At 33.2% G+C, this 17,083-nt stretch overlaps 3 protein-coding genes across 3 annotated transcripts; all 3 read right to left on the bottom strand.

Moving 5' to 3' along the window:
- Positions 1–33: 33 nt before the first annotated feature.
- On the bottom strand, positions 34–8,554 carry LOC106710961. Its single transcript, XM_014503157.2, has 9 exons — positions 7,655–8,554; positions 7,224–7,446; positions 6,422–6,638; positions 5,755–6,013; positions 4,027–4,090; positions 2,358–3,211; positions 1,873–2,095; positions 1,185–1,401; positions 34–363 (listed from the first exon to the last, which is right to left on the bottom strand). The coding sequence occupies exons 1-9, from the start codon at positions 8,474–8,476 to the stop codon at positions 75–77; spliced, it is 3,168 nt and encodes a 1,055-aa protein (XP_014358643.2). The 5' UTR covers positions 8,477–8,554; the 3' UTR covers positions 34–74.
- A 2,299-nt stretch (positions 8,555–10,853) lies between these two features.
- LOC123721675 (UDP-glucosyltransferase 2-like) lies at positions 10,854–12,563 on the bottom strand. Its single transcript, XM_045681089.1, has 2 exons — positions 11,715–12,563; positions 10,854–10,934 (listed from the first exon to the last, which is right to left on the bottom strand). The coding sequence occupies exons 1-2, from the start codon at positions 12,537–12,539 to the stop codon at positions 10,854–10,856; spliced, it is 906 nt and encodes a 301-aa protein (XP_045537045.1). The 5' UTR covers positions 12,540–12,563.
- A 765-nt stretch (positions 12,564–13,328) lies between these two features.
- LOC106710926 (UDP-glucosyltransferase 2) lies at positions 13,329–16,704 on the bottom strand. Its single transcript, XM_014503117.2, has 4 exons — positions 15,661–16,704; positions 14,388–14,610; positions 13,966–14,182; positions 13,329–13,778 (listed from the first exon to the last, which is right to left on the bottom strand). Exons 1-4 carry the CDS (start codon positions 16,477–16,479, stop codon positions 13,457–13,459), a joined length of 1,581 nt encoding a protein of 526 aa, XP_014358603.2. The 5' UTR covers positions 16,480–16,704; the 3' UTR covers positions 13,329–13,456.
- Positions 16,705–17,083: the final 379 nt, after the last annotated feature.

Below are 17,083 nucleotides of genomic sequence, written 5' to 3'. Positions count from 1 at the left end.
TTTCCCCTGTTTTTTCATAATTTTTTTTTAACGTATTAAACGGAGTTCTTATATTTAAAAATTTATATTCAAAGTTAATTTTTCTTACGTTTAACCTTTTTACTCGGAACCTCTTTTCTTCTACTACCACAGCAAAGAGATACTATAACTTTCAAAGTGGCCAGTAGTAATATTAGTAATGTAGTGAACACCAAAACGATGTCCAGATTGAGGTACTGATATAAGGGCACGTCAGCTGCTGCAGTCCTGTACGTGAAGTTTGAATAGCGCGCTGCGAACTCTGTCCAATATATCGCCGTATTCAACGGCGCCATCGGACGATCGTGCCAAGCTTTTGACAAAAGTTTCACGTTGGCGCGAAATCTGAAAGAAAAATAAAAACTTAATTTGGAACTTAATGTTTATAAAAAATTTGTGTTATAATTATGTTTATTTATTTTCTTGTTGTTGGTGTACATGTGCGCAATTATAAAGTGAGTGCAGTGACAACAATTTTAAGGAAATTTTAAATCAAATTTGAAACCTATAACCTCGCATGCAATGCCAGGGATTATCGCTTACAGTGGTATTTTTTTTTCATATTAAGTAGAAATCTTAACATTTTTGTATATTTATAATTTTAATTTTCTCTTCTTAAATATAAGGTATCAAATTAAAATTATGTACTTGAAAATCATATCGTTGGAAATAGATAACACAATTGTTTGAGTTTTGAACTTTGATTGTTCTATGCTAGTACCGGACTTAATATTAAAGTAGGTATACTACAAAACAAGTTTGTAAAGATGAAACATTCTTTTAATCTATATATATATAAAAGAAAGTTGTGTTAGTTACACCATTTATAACTCAAGAACGGGTGAATCGATTTGACTGAAAATTGGTGGGCAGGTAGCTTAGAACCAGGAAACGGACATAGGATAATTTTTACCGCGTTTTCTTTTTTTTATTCCGCGCGGACGGAGTCGTGGGAAAAAGCTAGTGTCTAATAAAAAAGGCAATAGTGTTTTATCAAAAATGCGATTGAGTAAATAGTGAAGATGAACGTTACCTAGTTGTAATAGAAAATCGAATGAAGGTAAAACAAACATTAAAAAAACTATTACGCAATTATAAATAGCAGTGCTTGTAGGGAAAATTATATCCAAAAGGAATGCCTTTTTTAGAGTTAAATTTTTGCTTACTTTGGATCCAAAACTTTTTTGAACGCTGCGACTAGACTTTCTTTAGTTAAGTCCCTGACTTGCAGTTGCACTCCTAGACCGCTCTCTTCGACCGCCGCAGCATTTGACGGTTGGTCGCCGAAGACCGGCATTGCTACAACTGGTACGCCGAAGTGAATTGCTTCTGTGGTCCCTCCCATACCACCATGTGATAGGAAAGCCACTGTTTTTGGATGACCTGTATATAATATTTTTTAAATTAATTAAGCAAAAACCCAAGTACGATGTTGGATTCCTCTGGTATTGCAGATGTCCATGGGCGTCGATGAACACCTAGGTGTTCTCGCTGCTCGTTAGCCCCCTTCTCTTATAAAAAAAATGTATCACCAGTTTTATACAAATCTATTGGGGGATGGTGTTAAAACAATAGCAATCTTACTAATATTATAAAAGAGAATGTTTAGATGGATGGTTGGATGGATGTTTGTGTGAAGGTATCTCCGGAACGGCTCAATGGATCTTGATGAAATTTGGTACAAATGTAGAACACAGTCTGTAATAACACATAAGTTACTTGTTACGTTTATTTTTAGTTCTGCGCGGACGTAGTCGCGGGCGACAGCTAGTTATGTAAATAAAAAGTTGAGCATTTAAATAAACGTTTTGAAGATTTAGAAAAATGTGTTAAAGAAAAAGTAAATATACTTACCTAAAATATCGACTTGGGGCAGCCAATCAGCGAGATAAAGTTTATTTTTATCGACGAGCAAAGTTTTATCCTCCCACTTCCAGACGAATCTCTGCGGCAATTCCTTTACAGCTCCCAACACCGCTTCGAGTTTGTCGCGCGGCATTGTCGAACTTTTAATAACTGATCCAAAACTTATGTATATCACACCATGTTCCGCGGCGTCGAAGAACTTTTTCAAATCCTGCCAATAAATAACTTTCGTAAAGGAATTTGCATGGATGTTTTCAAAATATCATTTAATGAACTTGAACGCATTAATATAATCTTAAGCTTGTTGGAAAGTTTTATATTTTAAGACGCTGTATCATGAATTCGAAAGTCTAGTTAACCTTCGTAAGGTCAAAGACACGAACGCTACATAAATACTCGATGTCTTCTTAGAATCTTACCCAATAGATATAATTTAAGTACTGTGATAATAAAAATTACTGATAAATACTCACACCTATTAACGGCTTAGATTCTTGTACATGATAACCACCGATTTCAATAACGTTAGCCGGGAACAATTTTGATCCAGTAAGAATAAAGTTATGATACAAAAGCAAGAATTTCATTTCCCGCGCTAAATCTTCTAAAGGAGGTATATCGTCGAAGTATCTTGCGAGTGTGTTTTGATCGTTTCTTTGTGACACAAAATAGTAAAGCATTTTAAAATACGCGTCGAAGACTACTCTTTCTAGTCTTTGTATAAGCGTCGGCTTAGTTCCACCTTCGAGGAAATGGAAGGACACGTACGAAGGATTATACGGTATACCTAACCTATTGTAGTGCCAAGGCATCAATATATGAGACGTTATTCCCACAACGGGTGCATTTAACTTGTAAGCTATTCCCAAAGCACAATCACTATTAAAAACTTCAACAACGACAACATCATACTTGGGTTTTTGCTTAATCATGTTTTGCACATCTTTATTTGCTAACATAACTTCGCAGTTTTCTTTTCCACTTGTAGTCAAAAATACACCAACTTGTAGAACGGTCATGTAAGACCTGTGCACCGGCATATCGTCTTCCAATATCTTTATACTTCCCGCCAAACTTATGTCATGATAATTCTTCGGCGGTTCTTTTTCTGGGAAGTGGGAAATAATTGTAACATTATGACCTCGTTTTGCCAACTCTCTTAGAAAAACTCTGTGAACGAAGAAATGGCTCTTGCCCTGATATGGAAAGATGCCAAGGATGTTTAAACAACTCGCACTATTTACTATTACAATTATTAGGAAGGTAAACAGGAGATTCATTTTCGCGTTGTAAACGGTCGACCGCTCGCGCGCCGGCCTGACGTGAACTGAATGTGGCCGGTGACGTAATAGACCAGTTTGAGGTTACGTTTAGATAAGTGATTTATATCTTGTCAGTGATATTACACTATTCAAGAGAATGATAACGATACGTTATAATTTTAATATATTTTAATAACTACAATATTTTATTTGTTAATACATGTTTTATTTTTCAATAATAATAACACAAAATAGGTTTTAGAATGTCCAGAGAAGTTTCTTTCCTTTACTATTAGTTCAAAGTTAAGTACGCAGTTAAGAGCATAATTTCGTGCAAATAGGAAACATTATTATTAAAACAACACGAAATTTTAATAAAAATACTCAAACTCTTCCTGTCTTTGTAATTACATCAATTAAAGACACATCGAAGCTGAATATTTCGGTATATAATTGGACAATAATCCAAATAGGGCTTAATAAAACTGTCGCATAAGTTAAATCAAAGCTTTTAAAATTATCGCGCCAGACCTTGACTCTTAATTTTAAGTATTAAAAAGGTAAAATAAAAAAAAGCATTTATTAAATATGGATTTTGTAATAAAAAGGTAAAAGTAACATCGTGTGCTATATGATGTAAATGATACAGGGATAGCTTTAAAATTTTGTATCGCAGATAATATCTTGATCCATAAAATATTTCGTGGATAACTTGCATTATTTGAATCAAATTAATTTGTCTACTGTTGTAGATTAGTATCTTCATAGATAAGAGTACCCATGAAAGAACAATGGCAATATAGTATGTCTCCCATTTCCACATATAAGTCGCACAATATCCTGAGCATATCTTACACTGCCCTTATTATTCGCCACCAACCTCCGTACCAAGGAGTTGCTGGAAGCTTGTTTCTTCTTCTAACTCTTAAGTATTCCTCACAACTCTGAACTATCATAAGATACGTATAATATTATTATTGAGAACCTCTCTTTAGGAAGTTGGCAACTAAAGAAGCGTAAAGCATTAAAAAATAGTGTACCATTTTTATAACAATTAACATAAAACCTTGAAGATTTAACTGTAAAAAGTGTGGCGCAGTCAATAATAAAGGTTTACAAAGTACTTGTTTATTTTTTTATAAAAAAAAATGATAAAGTACGAAGTGTAATGAACATAGCTCCATGGCATTCTATGAAGTAAATGAGGAAGAAAATATGACTTAAAAGAAGGCCGGCCGAAGTGAAGGCATTCAGTAGTAGTGAGGAAAAAACGGAGAAAGAAAATTGGACCAACTCCCCACTTATGAAATAAAACACTGAAGTATTCTTAAATCGATATCATCTGTCTTGGTATGGTAGTCATTGAGATGTATCGTGCGTACTTTCATCGAGTATTTGTACCGCATCCACAGTTAATTCTACTTTCTTTTGTGGTATTCGACTGATAAATTGATATTGTGTCACAAAAGTTGAATATGAATTGATAATAGATGTAATGCATTATGCTAGCTGCTAGTTCACAGTTGGAGGTTAACAATATGTTTGGTTTGAGCGCGGTCTTGATATGTGTATTAACAAATAACAAGTCATACCGTAAGCAATGTATTCAAAAACACATTTTATCAGTCTTATTGCCTTTGATATAAATATATAGTACAATATGTTTCTAGAGCATTTTTTTGGTAGTGGAAATTCACATTTATATCGTTGAAATATCTCGCCTGGTTTAAGAATGCATAAAATTTACTGGTAATTAAATAAAACAAAAAACGAATACAAATTCGAACACATCACTCGTAAAAATTGGTTCAAGTTATAGTTGACCACAATGGAACTTTTATACGTACAAATCCGCAAACACACATACGCGTGAAAATATTAGTCAGTCGGGTAATAAAAGCGTAAACCAGACTTAGTGTTGCAAAGGTCAGGAGTTTTACGATAAGAATTGTCCTTGTGATCAATATAGTAACTATTGTATTTTTAATTAAATTAATTTTAAATTAAATTAATTTAATACTTAAATTAATTTAATACTCACGTCCTTAATTTAGTAGGTGGGTAAAATAAAAATAATATGTCCTTAGAGGTTTCTAATTTCAATTTATTGGTTAGAAATATATCTCTAGCAAATGTCCTGTTGACAATTACAATATCAGCTATCTTACTAATATTATAAAAGAGAATGTTTGGATAGATGGATCGATGTATGTTTGTTACAAGGTATCTCCAGAACGGTTCAACGGATTTAGAATCGGAAATTAGGCATGGATGTGGAACATAGTCTGGAAGAACACATATGCTACTAATTAAATTAATTCTAGTTAGTTTGTTCTGCTAAGTAATCAAATAAAGGATATATCTTACAATGAATTAACACAAAAATAATTCTGTCACACAATAAGAGTATTTCTTTTAACTTAACATTTTTTTCCTTACATTATTTTCCTTTTATTATTTCTATACTTAGCTGGTAATAAACAAAAAATGCAACAATCTGTTATAAAATTCGTTAAGGAATCGTTAACATTTTATTTTATCTGACCTTAAAAAGTTGGTATTTGTTGAAAAAAACTGCGGAAATTTATTCTTTTTTAGATTTATCTTTGTTTTTTGAAGTTGAATTTGTTTTCTTTTTGTTGAATATGTAACGAAGAAATAGTACAATAATTAATAATGGTATACCGAATAAAATTAATAATACATCTAGACCTAAATATTGATAGAGGGGTACATCTGCAGCTACGGATCTGTAGGTAAAGTTTGGATAGCGAGCGGCGAATTCTGTCCAATGTATAGCAGCGTCAATACCGGAGATCGGCCGGTCTTTCCACGCTTGTGACAGTATCTTAACCTTCGCACGAAACCTGTGTATCAAATAACGTTTATTATAATTTTAATACAGAATAGTAATTAAGATAAATCGAGATTAACGGAGTATCCAACCCAATGTTTAAGTTAATAAGCGATAAGAATCATAATTCCGGTTTTATGGGTTTTGTGAAAAATCACCTTTAGTATTAAATAAACTATTAAAAACTATTAAATAAACTTATCTCTGAAGTAGTTTATCCTTGAGAGTAGTTATTGGTTATTTGAACAAATTTAAACTAGGAAATGGATGAACTGAACCAAATTAAGTGTTTAACATTAATTTCAAGTTGGTTTTAATTTTTGTATGTCACCAGTTTTTTTTGATGTCATCGTTTTTTTTTGTATTAGCGCATACACTTTCATCATGTTTTGGTGTTTTTTTTGTAAACCGTATTACTTACTCAGGATTAAGAATCTGTTTAAATTTCTCTAATAGCTCCTTTTTCGTGAGTTCCATAAATTCAATTTTAACACCGAGACCGCTCTCCTCAACGGCCGCCGCGTTTCCCGGTTGATCTCCAAAAATAGGCATCGCTAACATTGGCACACCGTGATACAAGGCCTCCGACGTACCCAGGAGGCCGCAGTGTGAATAAAATGCCAGTACATTCGGATGACCTGGTGTACAAAAGAAAAAATGTTCAATTAACAACAATAAAATAACGCACGTCCGTAACCCAGAGCGGCAAACTACGGATTTCCAATTATAGTCCTGGCTAACCACTCTCGCCTCTTCTACATTATTACATATTTAAATATATTCAATTATTTAACGATAATCCACAAAAATAATTAAAAACTAAACTGTGGTAGCAAAGTTCAATTACAATCTGAATTTCTTAACCAAATAAACACGTCCTTCACGCCAGTAAGCTACGACTTGAATTTTAATAAATATTGGTTGCGCAGATTTCTATGCAAATTTTTCTATTTATAAAAATGAGCTATGTATTATTATTCCAGTAGGATTAAACACAATAGCTAGACTGTATAAAGAGAAGTCGAAATAACTCTAAATGTGATTCATTTCTTTTACACACAAAACTCACGACCAGAAAGGTGGGCAGAAATTACGGATTTCCATTTTGCGCTCTTCTGGCATCTCCTCGCCCTTCCACGTTGATACATCTACGCATTCAAGCTCGTCGGTTTCTAGTATTACATCTATAATGTTAATTAAATTAACTATATTCATATACATACTTAAAATATCGTTTTGTGGTAACCATTTAGATAGGTATATGTTTGATGGATTTCCGGGTAAAGAATCTTCTTCCCATTTCCAAATAAATCTCTGCGGGAGTTCTCTTAGTGCGCTGATAATAGTTTCTATCTTCTCTCTGGGTGTCGTAGCGGATCTCAACATGGATCCAAAACTTATATAAATAACACCATGTTGAGATTCCTCAATAAATTTACGTATATCCTGAAAGATTGCAAAATGCTCTTCATTTTAGGATATTGATATTAATAACAGAAAATTAAGCGTTATTTCATTTAATTTATATTAAAATAATCTCTGTGAAGTATTGATAATGTTAATTAAGAAAATAAATACTGTTTTTGAAAATATATATTGGTATTGTAAATAAAACTTTTATTATAAAATTATTTATAACATTTACTGTACTTACTTCAGGTAACTTCTTTGGTTTTTTTACGTGATAACCACCTACTTCGATCACATTCTGCGGGTACAGGCTGGATCCGAAATGTACAAAATAACTATAAACCAATTGAAACTTAATATTACGTCCTAATTCTTCCAAGGGTGGTATGTCATCGAAATATTGAGCCAGAGTATTTTGATCGATCCTTTGGCAGTAAAACTTATAGATTAATCTTAAGTAGCTATCAAATAAAACTCTTTCAATTCTTTCATATAGTGTAGGCTTGGTTCCGCCATTCAAAAACATATGAGATACATAAGAGGGATTGAAAGAAACGCCGAATCTGCTGTAATGCCAAGGCATCAGCGCATGAGAAGCGAGCCCAATCACTGGCAATTTTAAATGATGTGCTAATCCCAGAGAACAGTCACTGTTAAACTGTTCGGTAACAACGATGTCGAATTTTGTTGTCTTCCAAACGTTCTGTACATTTTTATTTGAAAGCATAACTCTGCAATTATCAGTACCCCATTCTACGAGAGCAAAACTCAACCTTAACAAAGCCCAATATGATTTTTTCACTTCAAACACATCTTCTAAAATCTGCGAACTATTAGCTAAGCTTATGTCGTGATAATTTTTGGCCTTATCCTTCTGAGGGAAATAAGATACCACTGTTATATTATGTCCTCTTCTGGCGAGTTCTTTTAGATACTGTTCAAACACGAAGAAATGACTTTTTCCTGGAAAAGGGAACAATCCTAATATATTTAAAGAATTCACTGGTTTTATTTCGACACATGTCAGTAACACTAGCACTGAACACACGACTAAAGTTATTTTCATTTTAGTTATACTAGAGATACATTCATCGCGACAATCCAAGTCCGTCTCGTGCAATTCAGTCACGGCGTCGCTTTATATCGACTAATAAAAGAGATAACAATATTAATATACATACATATTTGGATAATAAGTGCTTGTTATTTAATATTCTGTTATTACGTTGAGATTTGCTATCACAATTCTCAATTTGTTTTTATCAATATTAAAAATTATGTACTGTGAAAACATTATATACAAATATACAAAAAAACCTTAATATACAACTATAATTAAATAGAAATAACCGCTATATCTATGAAATGGATATATCGGAGGAATTTAATATATTTACATAAATGTTGAAATGTCATGTTGTAAAGTTAAAGTTTAATTAAATAAATACATAAAGAAAAATAAATATTTTAGAGTAAAAAAATATTTTATTAAATAGAATAATATTTTGTAACACTGTTTGAATTTAAAAAAAAAAATATTTTTTTAACTCTATAAATATAAAGGAAAGTAACAATAGTAACATAATTAGTAAGAATGCCGGTGTCGCAGTTGTTAAGCGATGCACTTGTAATCTACAGCTCTTCTGGCGATTGTTTGCAATAAAGTGATGTCAACCAATCCGCATTTGACCAGCGTTTTAGACTATGGCCTAATCGCTTCTAACTAAGAGGAGGCTTAAGCCCATAATGAGTATATGAGCTGACGACAAATAATAATAATAATACACGTATTGAGATATAAAATATGTTATTGAGTAAATACTAAAAACTATCAGTATTACTTGAAAAAGTTGCCTGTTCTACGTCATATTATAAACTTTATTACATCGAGATTAGATGATAGTATCAAAAGCTCAGTCTTAAGAAAATAAATCAATCCTCCGTATAAACAAAAACCACCAATCAATATCATAATCTAATTCTTAAATAATTATGTCTGTTTGTAAGTTGATCAGTTATATTAATTCTACAGGAAATCGATGGGCATGAACTCGTGCACGTTATGCATTTACCTATAAAATAATATTTAAGTTTGGTAGACTATTATATTGTCTACCAAACTTAAAGCGCTCATACGGCCTCTAGCGACTTAAAGGTGAACAGAATTAAGACATCCAGAAAGTCTAAATCTAACGACCTTGTCTGTAACCTTTCATAGTCAATGCAATAGTTACCTTGAATTGGCACACTAAAAATACTACGCTATTAATATATAACAAAAATAGATCGAATATTCAGTTGATGAATATTAATTAATTTATTTATAAATATACATAATCCTATATCTTATTAATCTTGTTTTCTAATGCTATAGAAGGCTTTATGACACCGCCGTCCCAGTGTAACCTCTTAGAGTGGGTTGCCAATGTACGTTTGAAAAATGTATAAAACAATACATACAAAAAAATTATAAAACATACATATATACAATACATTGTTGCGGGAAATTCTCTTTAAAAAAAAAAATAAAGACAGCAATATGTTTTTCAAGTGTCACGCCTTCAAGGTTACTTGTAATAAAAAGCGGTTTACCCAAGCGGCAATCTTTTATTAACTTAAAAAAAAATTAAGATAACTACTTCCACTCAAATACACAGCTAAAGGATAAGTGAAAATTTAAACTGCAACAGTTAGTTGATCATTTTTTTTCTTTATAGTGTTTGTTGAAATGTTATTACATATTTTTGTCTTTTTTCTTGATACTCTTTTGTTTTGATTTACTATTAAAATAAGTTTTATATATAATAGCCACGACGCAGATAACAGTAATAGGTATAATGGATAGAATAAATATTATGTCGAGACATAAATATTGATAGAGCGGGACGTCTGCTGCTGGTGACCTGAATGTAAGAGTTGGATACTTTGCAGCGAACTCCGTCCAATGTATCGCGGTGTCCATAGCAGATTTTGGACGATCATGCCAAGCCTTAGATAATAACTTTACATTCCCTTGAAACCTGTGAATAATATAGTAATAAGAAACCTTTCATTCTCACTATAAAAAAGATATTATATTACATTTTTAAAGATTGTGGCGTAAAACTAGTTTATCACTCCTTAATACGAGTAGATTGGATTTCAGTTGGTAATATAAGCTACTTGTAAATACTCAAGTCCAATCTATAGTTATTTGAGCTCCTTAAAATTCAAAGTATATAATATATCGATAGCTTACTACTTTTGTAAAATCAAATCACAAATATAGATTGTTAGACATCCAAAAAAGGTCAGAAATACTACTTACATAGGATCTAAAACAGTTTTAAACTTTTTAAGTAGATTATCTTTTGTTAGATTTTCCAATTTTATAGTAACTCCAAAACCACTTTCCTCTACGGCAGCGGCATTTCGGAATTGATCAGCGAACATCGGCATGCCGACTAGAGGCACTCCATGATATAAAGCTTCAGTTGTCCCCAACATGCCGCAGTGGGAATAAAATGCAATGACATTTGGATGTGCTACAAGATAAAAATTAATTAAATTCAATTAAAATTACCTAATTGTGCTATTATATAGTAATCTTTTGTACGGAATAAGAAGTATGAGGGAAAACCGATAAAAACCTAAAAAAACCTGACCAAACAATTTGGAGGTCTCCAATATTGGTCGTAGGTTCAAAAAAACCCAGCTGTTCTCTGATTCAACTTAATATAATTGTGTTAAGTTACTAGTTAATTCATCACCTAATAAATCGTTCTGTGGCAGCCATTTAGATACAAATATATTTTTGGGTTTGCCTGGAAGGGATTTCGCTTCCCATTTCCACACTACTCTTTGAGGTAGTTCGGCAAGTGCGTTCAAAATGGCTTGCATTTTGTCTTTCGGTATCGAAGCAGTTCTCAGCATGGAACCAAAACTTATATAGATGACACCATGCTCTGATTCCTCTATAAATTTAAGAAGGTCCTGTAAGAGAAACTTCGATCAACAGTTATGTTCTTGATCGTATGTCGACTTAAATATCACTCCTAGTAATAAATATCGGCAACTAGGCAAACCATAATCCATTGCAATAATTTATAAGAATTTTTTAAATAATAAATAAATTTGCCTAAACAGTGCTAATCAACAATACAGACGTGCTCAGTTATTATATTTTTCATGCTTATTAACAGCCTACATTCGACAAGCTATAAAATTCGCATATAATCCGTCAGGTTTGCAAAGCGTTATCCGTATTTTAAGACACACCTATAATTATCAAATTTTATCTTTTAATAACTGGATTATATACTTACATCACGCAGAGGTTGCGGTTTAGCAACGTGATAACCGCCAACTTCAATTACATTGGCCGGTAAAATATTTGATCCAGTTAACATCATATTATTGTACAGTAGTAGAAATTTAATATTACGCCCTAATTCTTCTAGTGGTGGCATATTATTGACATATTTAGAAATTATTTTATATTCATACCTTTGCGTCAAGTATTGGTAAATAAATTTCATGTAAATATGCGATATAGTATGTGCCAAACGTTGCATGAGTGTCGATTCAGTGCTTCCTTCTAATAATAAGAACGGTATGTACGACGGGTTGTAAGAAATTCCATAACGATCGTAATGGTATGGCATCAAAAGATGAGATGTGAGAGCGATAACAGGTGTGTTCAGGATATACGCGAGTCCTAAAGCACAGTCACCATTAAATTGTTCCACAACTGCTACGTCGAATTTCATTTTTGTTTTCCATAAATCTTGCACTTCTTCATCATCCATCATAATGTGACAATTATCAACCGCTAAATACGACAGTCCCAAGCTAGTTAACATATTTGTTAGCGAGGAATGTTTTTGAAATGGGACTATACCTTCAAATATCATAGATTTTCCAGCCAAACTAATGTCATGATAATTTTTAATCGGTTCTTTCTGTGGAAAGTATGAAATAACAGTTAGGTTGTATCCTCTGTTTGCTAATTCCTTTAAGTATGGTTCAAAAACATAAAAGTGACTTTTCCCTTGATACGGAAACACTCCTAATATATTTAATGAATTTACTTCATTACTTGTGTTGAATGTTGATATTACAATTAAACTTAGTAACACTGACACTAACATTTTAAGTTATAACTTCACACTGTTATTAACAAAATGTGAACTGAATATTTTAATCAATTTTTATCGTTTAAAACTGATTATTGAATTACATAAATAAAGATATAAAATTTTTGTCACAATATTTCAAGATAGCAGTCACTTAAGTAACGTGTTATGGAGTTATATTAAATTTGTCTTTCATAGCAAATACACAACGATCACAACATCTATAAGTACAAAAATAAAATGCTTTTTTTCGTTGTAACTATCAAATCAAAATATAAATTCTGGTCAGCAAAGGTAGAACAATATTTCCTTTCTATCGTTTAATGTTTAATTTTCACTTATAAGATTTTGCCTTATTCTTTTTAACAGGCGATTCTACAAATGCAACTTCTGATAGAATAGAATTGTCATCAATATATAGAATCTTACTAATATGCGAATAATGCGAATGTTTAGATGGATGGATGTTTGTTTGAAGATATCTCCGCGAGCTCAACGGATCTTGATGAAATTTCGCACAGAAGTAGAACATAGTCTGAAAGGCTACTTATTACTCTTTTTTAATTTCGCGCGGACGGAGTCGCGGGCGACAGCTAATGTACAATAAAGGTTGACACGAATAGGTAACCTGACTGGATCAACCACTGGTAAAATTCCTTCTATGTTGTTAAGGACTGAACCAAAACTCTTTCTGATAGTGCTCACTCAAAGGTCTTGAATAACCTTAGATATTGTCAAGTTAACTGCTGCAACTGGTATTTATTATAGAAAATAAAACATACAGATTTTCAAAACTTATATCTTAACATCAGCATAATAAATATCAATCATCGATAGTCAAGTGTTTATCTAACAATTATATTCATAAAGTTATTTCAGTAGTGTCCCATATTCCTTAATATATTTACACAAATACTGTGATTTTGAGATTGTTAATCAAATTTCACTCTTCTTTCTTTCCTTCTTTCTTCACCGATAGCGTTTTGGGACGCCGCATCGTTGTGACAGCAGCAAAAACAACACACGCTAAGTATTTTATATACCACATATGCTAGTATATATAATACAATAGCTACAAATGCAAGTACGTCCAACTGTAGTTGTTGGTACAATGGTAATTGAGCAGACGTCGCTTGTAAGTTGGGTGCGCCGTTGTATCTGGCTACATATTCTGTCCAATATATCGCAGTCTCCAACGGCGACATAGCACGATCGTGCCATATTTTTGACACAAGTTTTGCACGCTGTTGACACCTGGAAAATAAAACAAACCGTGAATACCATCCCTAATACACTTTCAGTGAACAAAATTTGTGTGAGCTAGAGATATTTTATGAACAGGTAAGTAGTACTTCGATATCATAGAATACATACTAGAAATTGATCCTTATCAATCCTCTGTTACTTTTGAACATTTGCTCCTGGCTTAAAATATACTTACTTTGAATCTAATACTTCATTTATAGCATCCAAGAGAAGTGATTTTTTTAAATCATTGTACGCCACGATAATTGCAATACCGGCATCTGCCATTGCTGCGGCATTGCCATATTGGTCTCCAAACAGAGGGATCGCCACCACAGGGATACCCGAGTCGATGGCTTCGATCGTGCTTAGTATACCGGCATGAGAGATGAAGACTTTCACGTTATCATGTTCTGTAATATGGAATGAAATCAAATTATTTAAACGAATGTCTAACGAACGTATAAAGTAAGCGGGTGTTTAAAATTTTCAGGTCTCCTAAACATAAGAGCTATATAAAAACAATCGTTCTTTTTATGGTGTGCAATAAGATATTAACTTTTATGGAGATAGTGGTAAGAGATACTTTATTAACAAAGTATTATAGTGTAAACTTACTTAGTATTTCATATTGTGGGAGCCACCTCATTGTCATGACATTTCTCGGCAAGTTTTCTATGACTTCTCCATCCCATTTCCATAGTATTCGCAATGGTAACTTGCTGAAAGTCGATAGAAGTTCGTTCAACTTTTCTTTAGGCAATGTAGAGTCTTTGACTGTGGAGCCTAAGTTCATGTATATCACACCGTATTCCGCTTCATTTATAAATCTTTCGATTTCCTGCAAATACAGAATACTGATAAATAAATTCTCACATCTATGTTAAAAATTTTTGTCCACGCCAGCGAATTGTAACTCGAAAACATATAATTTAAAAATAATAAAATTAGCATAACAATGAAATTCTTAACCGTGACGTATCAAGGTTTGCCTAATGCTTCTTCTTGGTTTATCTACCAATTTTTTTTTCTAATTTTGACCAGTTAAAGCTTCTACGCTTATGGCAATATTAATTACATATTATTATTTTAAAATTTTCGTTCAATAACTGTTTCACATGTTGATTTTGTTCTTTACTTTAGCAAAGACAAACTAGTAAAAATTACATTATTGTTGGGATATTAACGATGTTTGTTTTTATTTTGTGATTTGCGTAACATGTCTTCTAGTAATACAAGTAAACAAGTTTATGAGAAAATAAAAATTTATAATACAGACTTCATCTTTTAAGAAGACGTATTTACGACATGTTAAGTGTACAAATATTTCTGGTATACATCGACCTTGGCATTCGGTCTCGATGCGCGCGCTCAAAATCAATATGAGCTACTTTTGATTATGACTCAAAAGTATGACAACCTTACTCGTACAATAAATCTTAAACAACATGAATGTTATCGTGCCAGTGTCACTATAATTACAACTAGATAACATTTGTATCTTGTTATTATTTACTCACTTTGTTATAAATAGTTACATCCTTGTTGGAGTAAAAAGAGAAAACAAATTATCTGTACGGTAAACTAATTTTGTGGTTGGTTGTTAGTTTATATTACTTTTGTATCAAAGGACAAGGACAAAGCGTGACTCATAGCGAAAATGAAACAATAAAGTATATGTAATAACCTACCATATCACGATTTTAGTCCACGGCGGAGTCATTTAGGCCGATACATTCCTAATAATCGATGATAGACTGCTGACTGACGAGCATTTTATTGAGTGTTTTATACATTTGTATTTCGAAAGAAAGAAGCATACATTTTGGAACTTTAGGAGTTAATATTAACAACTTATTCAATTAATGAAACTGATATAAAATCAACTCACCGTAGGAATAATTTTAGGCGGTCTAATATGTATTCCACCGATATCAATTACATTATCAGGTCTGGGGAAGCCTCCGTATACTGACTGATGCGTGTTTACAAACACCAAGCTAGCGTTCGACGCAAAACTTTCCAACGAGGGCAAGTCGTCGCCTAGATACTTGTAGAGGTACACATGGTCTGTCACTTGGGACCCGATGTAATATACCCAATTGGTTATATGATACAATATATAACTGCGCAATCTGTCAAAGAACCAAGGATTCTTTCCATAAGGCAGCAGCGATTGTGGTATGAAAGCTGAATTAAAGTTGATCCCAAGCCTGTTGTACTGCCAAGGATGGATCGGTTGGGGGTTAAACAAAATGTACGGAGCACTCAGATTGGCCGCAAACGCGATTCCACAGTCACTGTTGTAAGACTCCACAATAATAACATCAAATCTAGGCCGACTTCTTAACATGTGGAGCACTTGATGATTGTTCATCAAGACTTTACAGTCATCGTTGCCGGATTTTGTCGACACAAGCGTTTCGAAAGGCACCCGAGAAATTTCACTCGGTATCACTGACTCGAAAGATAATCCTTTGAGGACTTGCGTATTGCTGAGCGGCACATGATGATAAGCAGAAGGTGCATCTGGTAATTGGAAATGACTGATCACGGTCACATCGTGGTTCCTGTTCGCCAGCTCCTTTAGCAGGCCGCGGTACGTTAAATGGTTGTTGCGATCCAATGACGGGAATATGCCCAATATTCTGTAGCCGCTCGCTAATAACGGCGCTATGAAGTAAAAAGCGAGGGCTGTGTACTTCGTCATATTAGAGGAGCGTTCATGCGGTCGCCCTGTGATGCTACCGCGTGGGTACTGCCGAATACCGGCTTTCGTAGTTAATAATAGTATTATTGATGCTATGAGGTAATGTTGACGCTGACGTTATCGTTTCGTAAGAATTAAAAATATTCGATGAGCGAGCGCGTGACCTCGCGCAACGTAATAACCGTGCGCCGCACACGGCCGTGCGGTGTAAACTGAATGCGACGCTAGCCCATTAGCCCATGTGTATTAATTATTCCTGCTGTTGTATCTTTTACATAGTGTCTACTTATTCAATTAATTTTGGTGTACGTTGATTAATTTATTTTGTAATACAAAAAAAAATGCACTTTATACATAAGATTTATTTAGTAGGTACTCAGGTATATATACATACTTATTTTCTGACTGATTAAAAATTATCCGAATTAATTTCGATCAAGTCCAAATTTATTTTGCAATCCTTGACCAGCTAGAAACCTTTTGTAACGTGGAAGGGAGCTGGTTGCTACATTTTTTGCATGTCAACGAAATATTTCATTCTATCTATTGTAACTTCCTACATAATTGGGTTAGATTCGGTGACCCAGTTTCGATACGTGCTACA

The sequence above is a fragment of the Papilio machaon genome, chromosome 14 (assembly GCF_912999745.1).
Source record: "Papilio machaon chromosome 14, ilPapMach1.1, whole genome shotgun sequence".
NCBI lineage: Eukaryota > Metazoa > Arthropoda > Insecta > Lepidoptera > Papilionidae > Papilio > Papilio machaon.
Note: the sequence above shows the minus strand (reverse complement) of the source record. Positions and strands in the feature narration are given on the sequence as shown.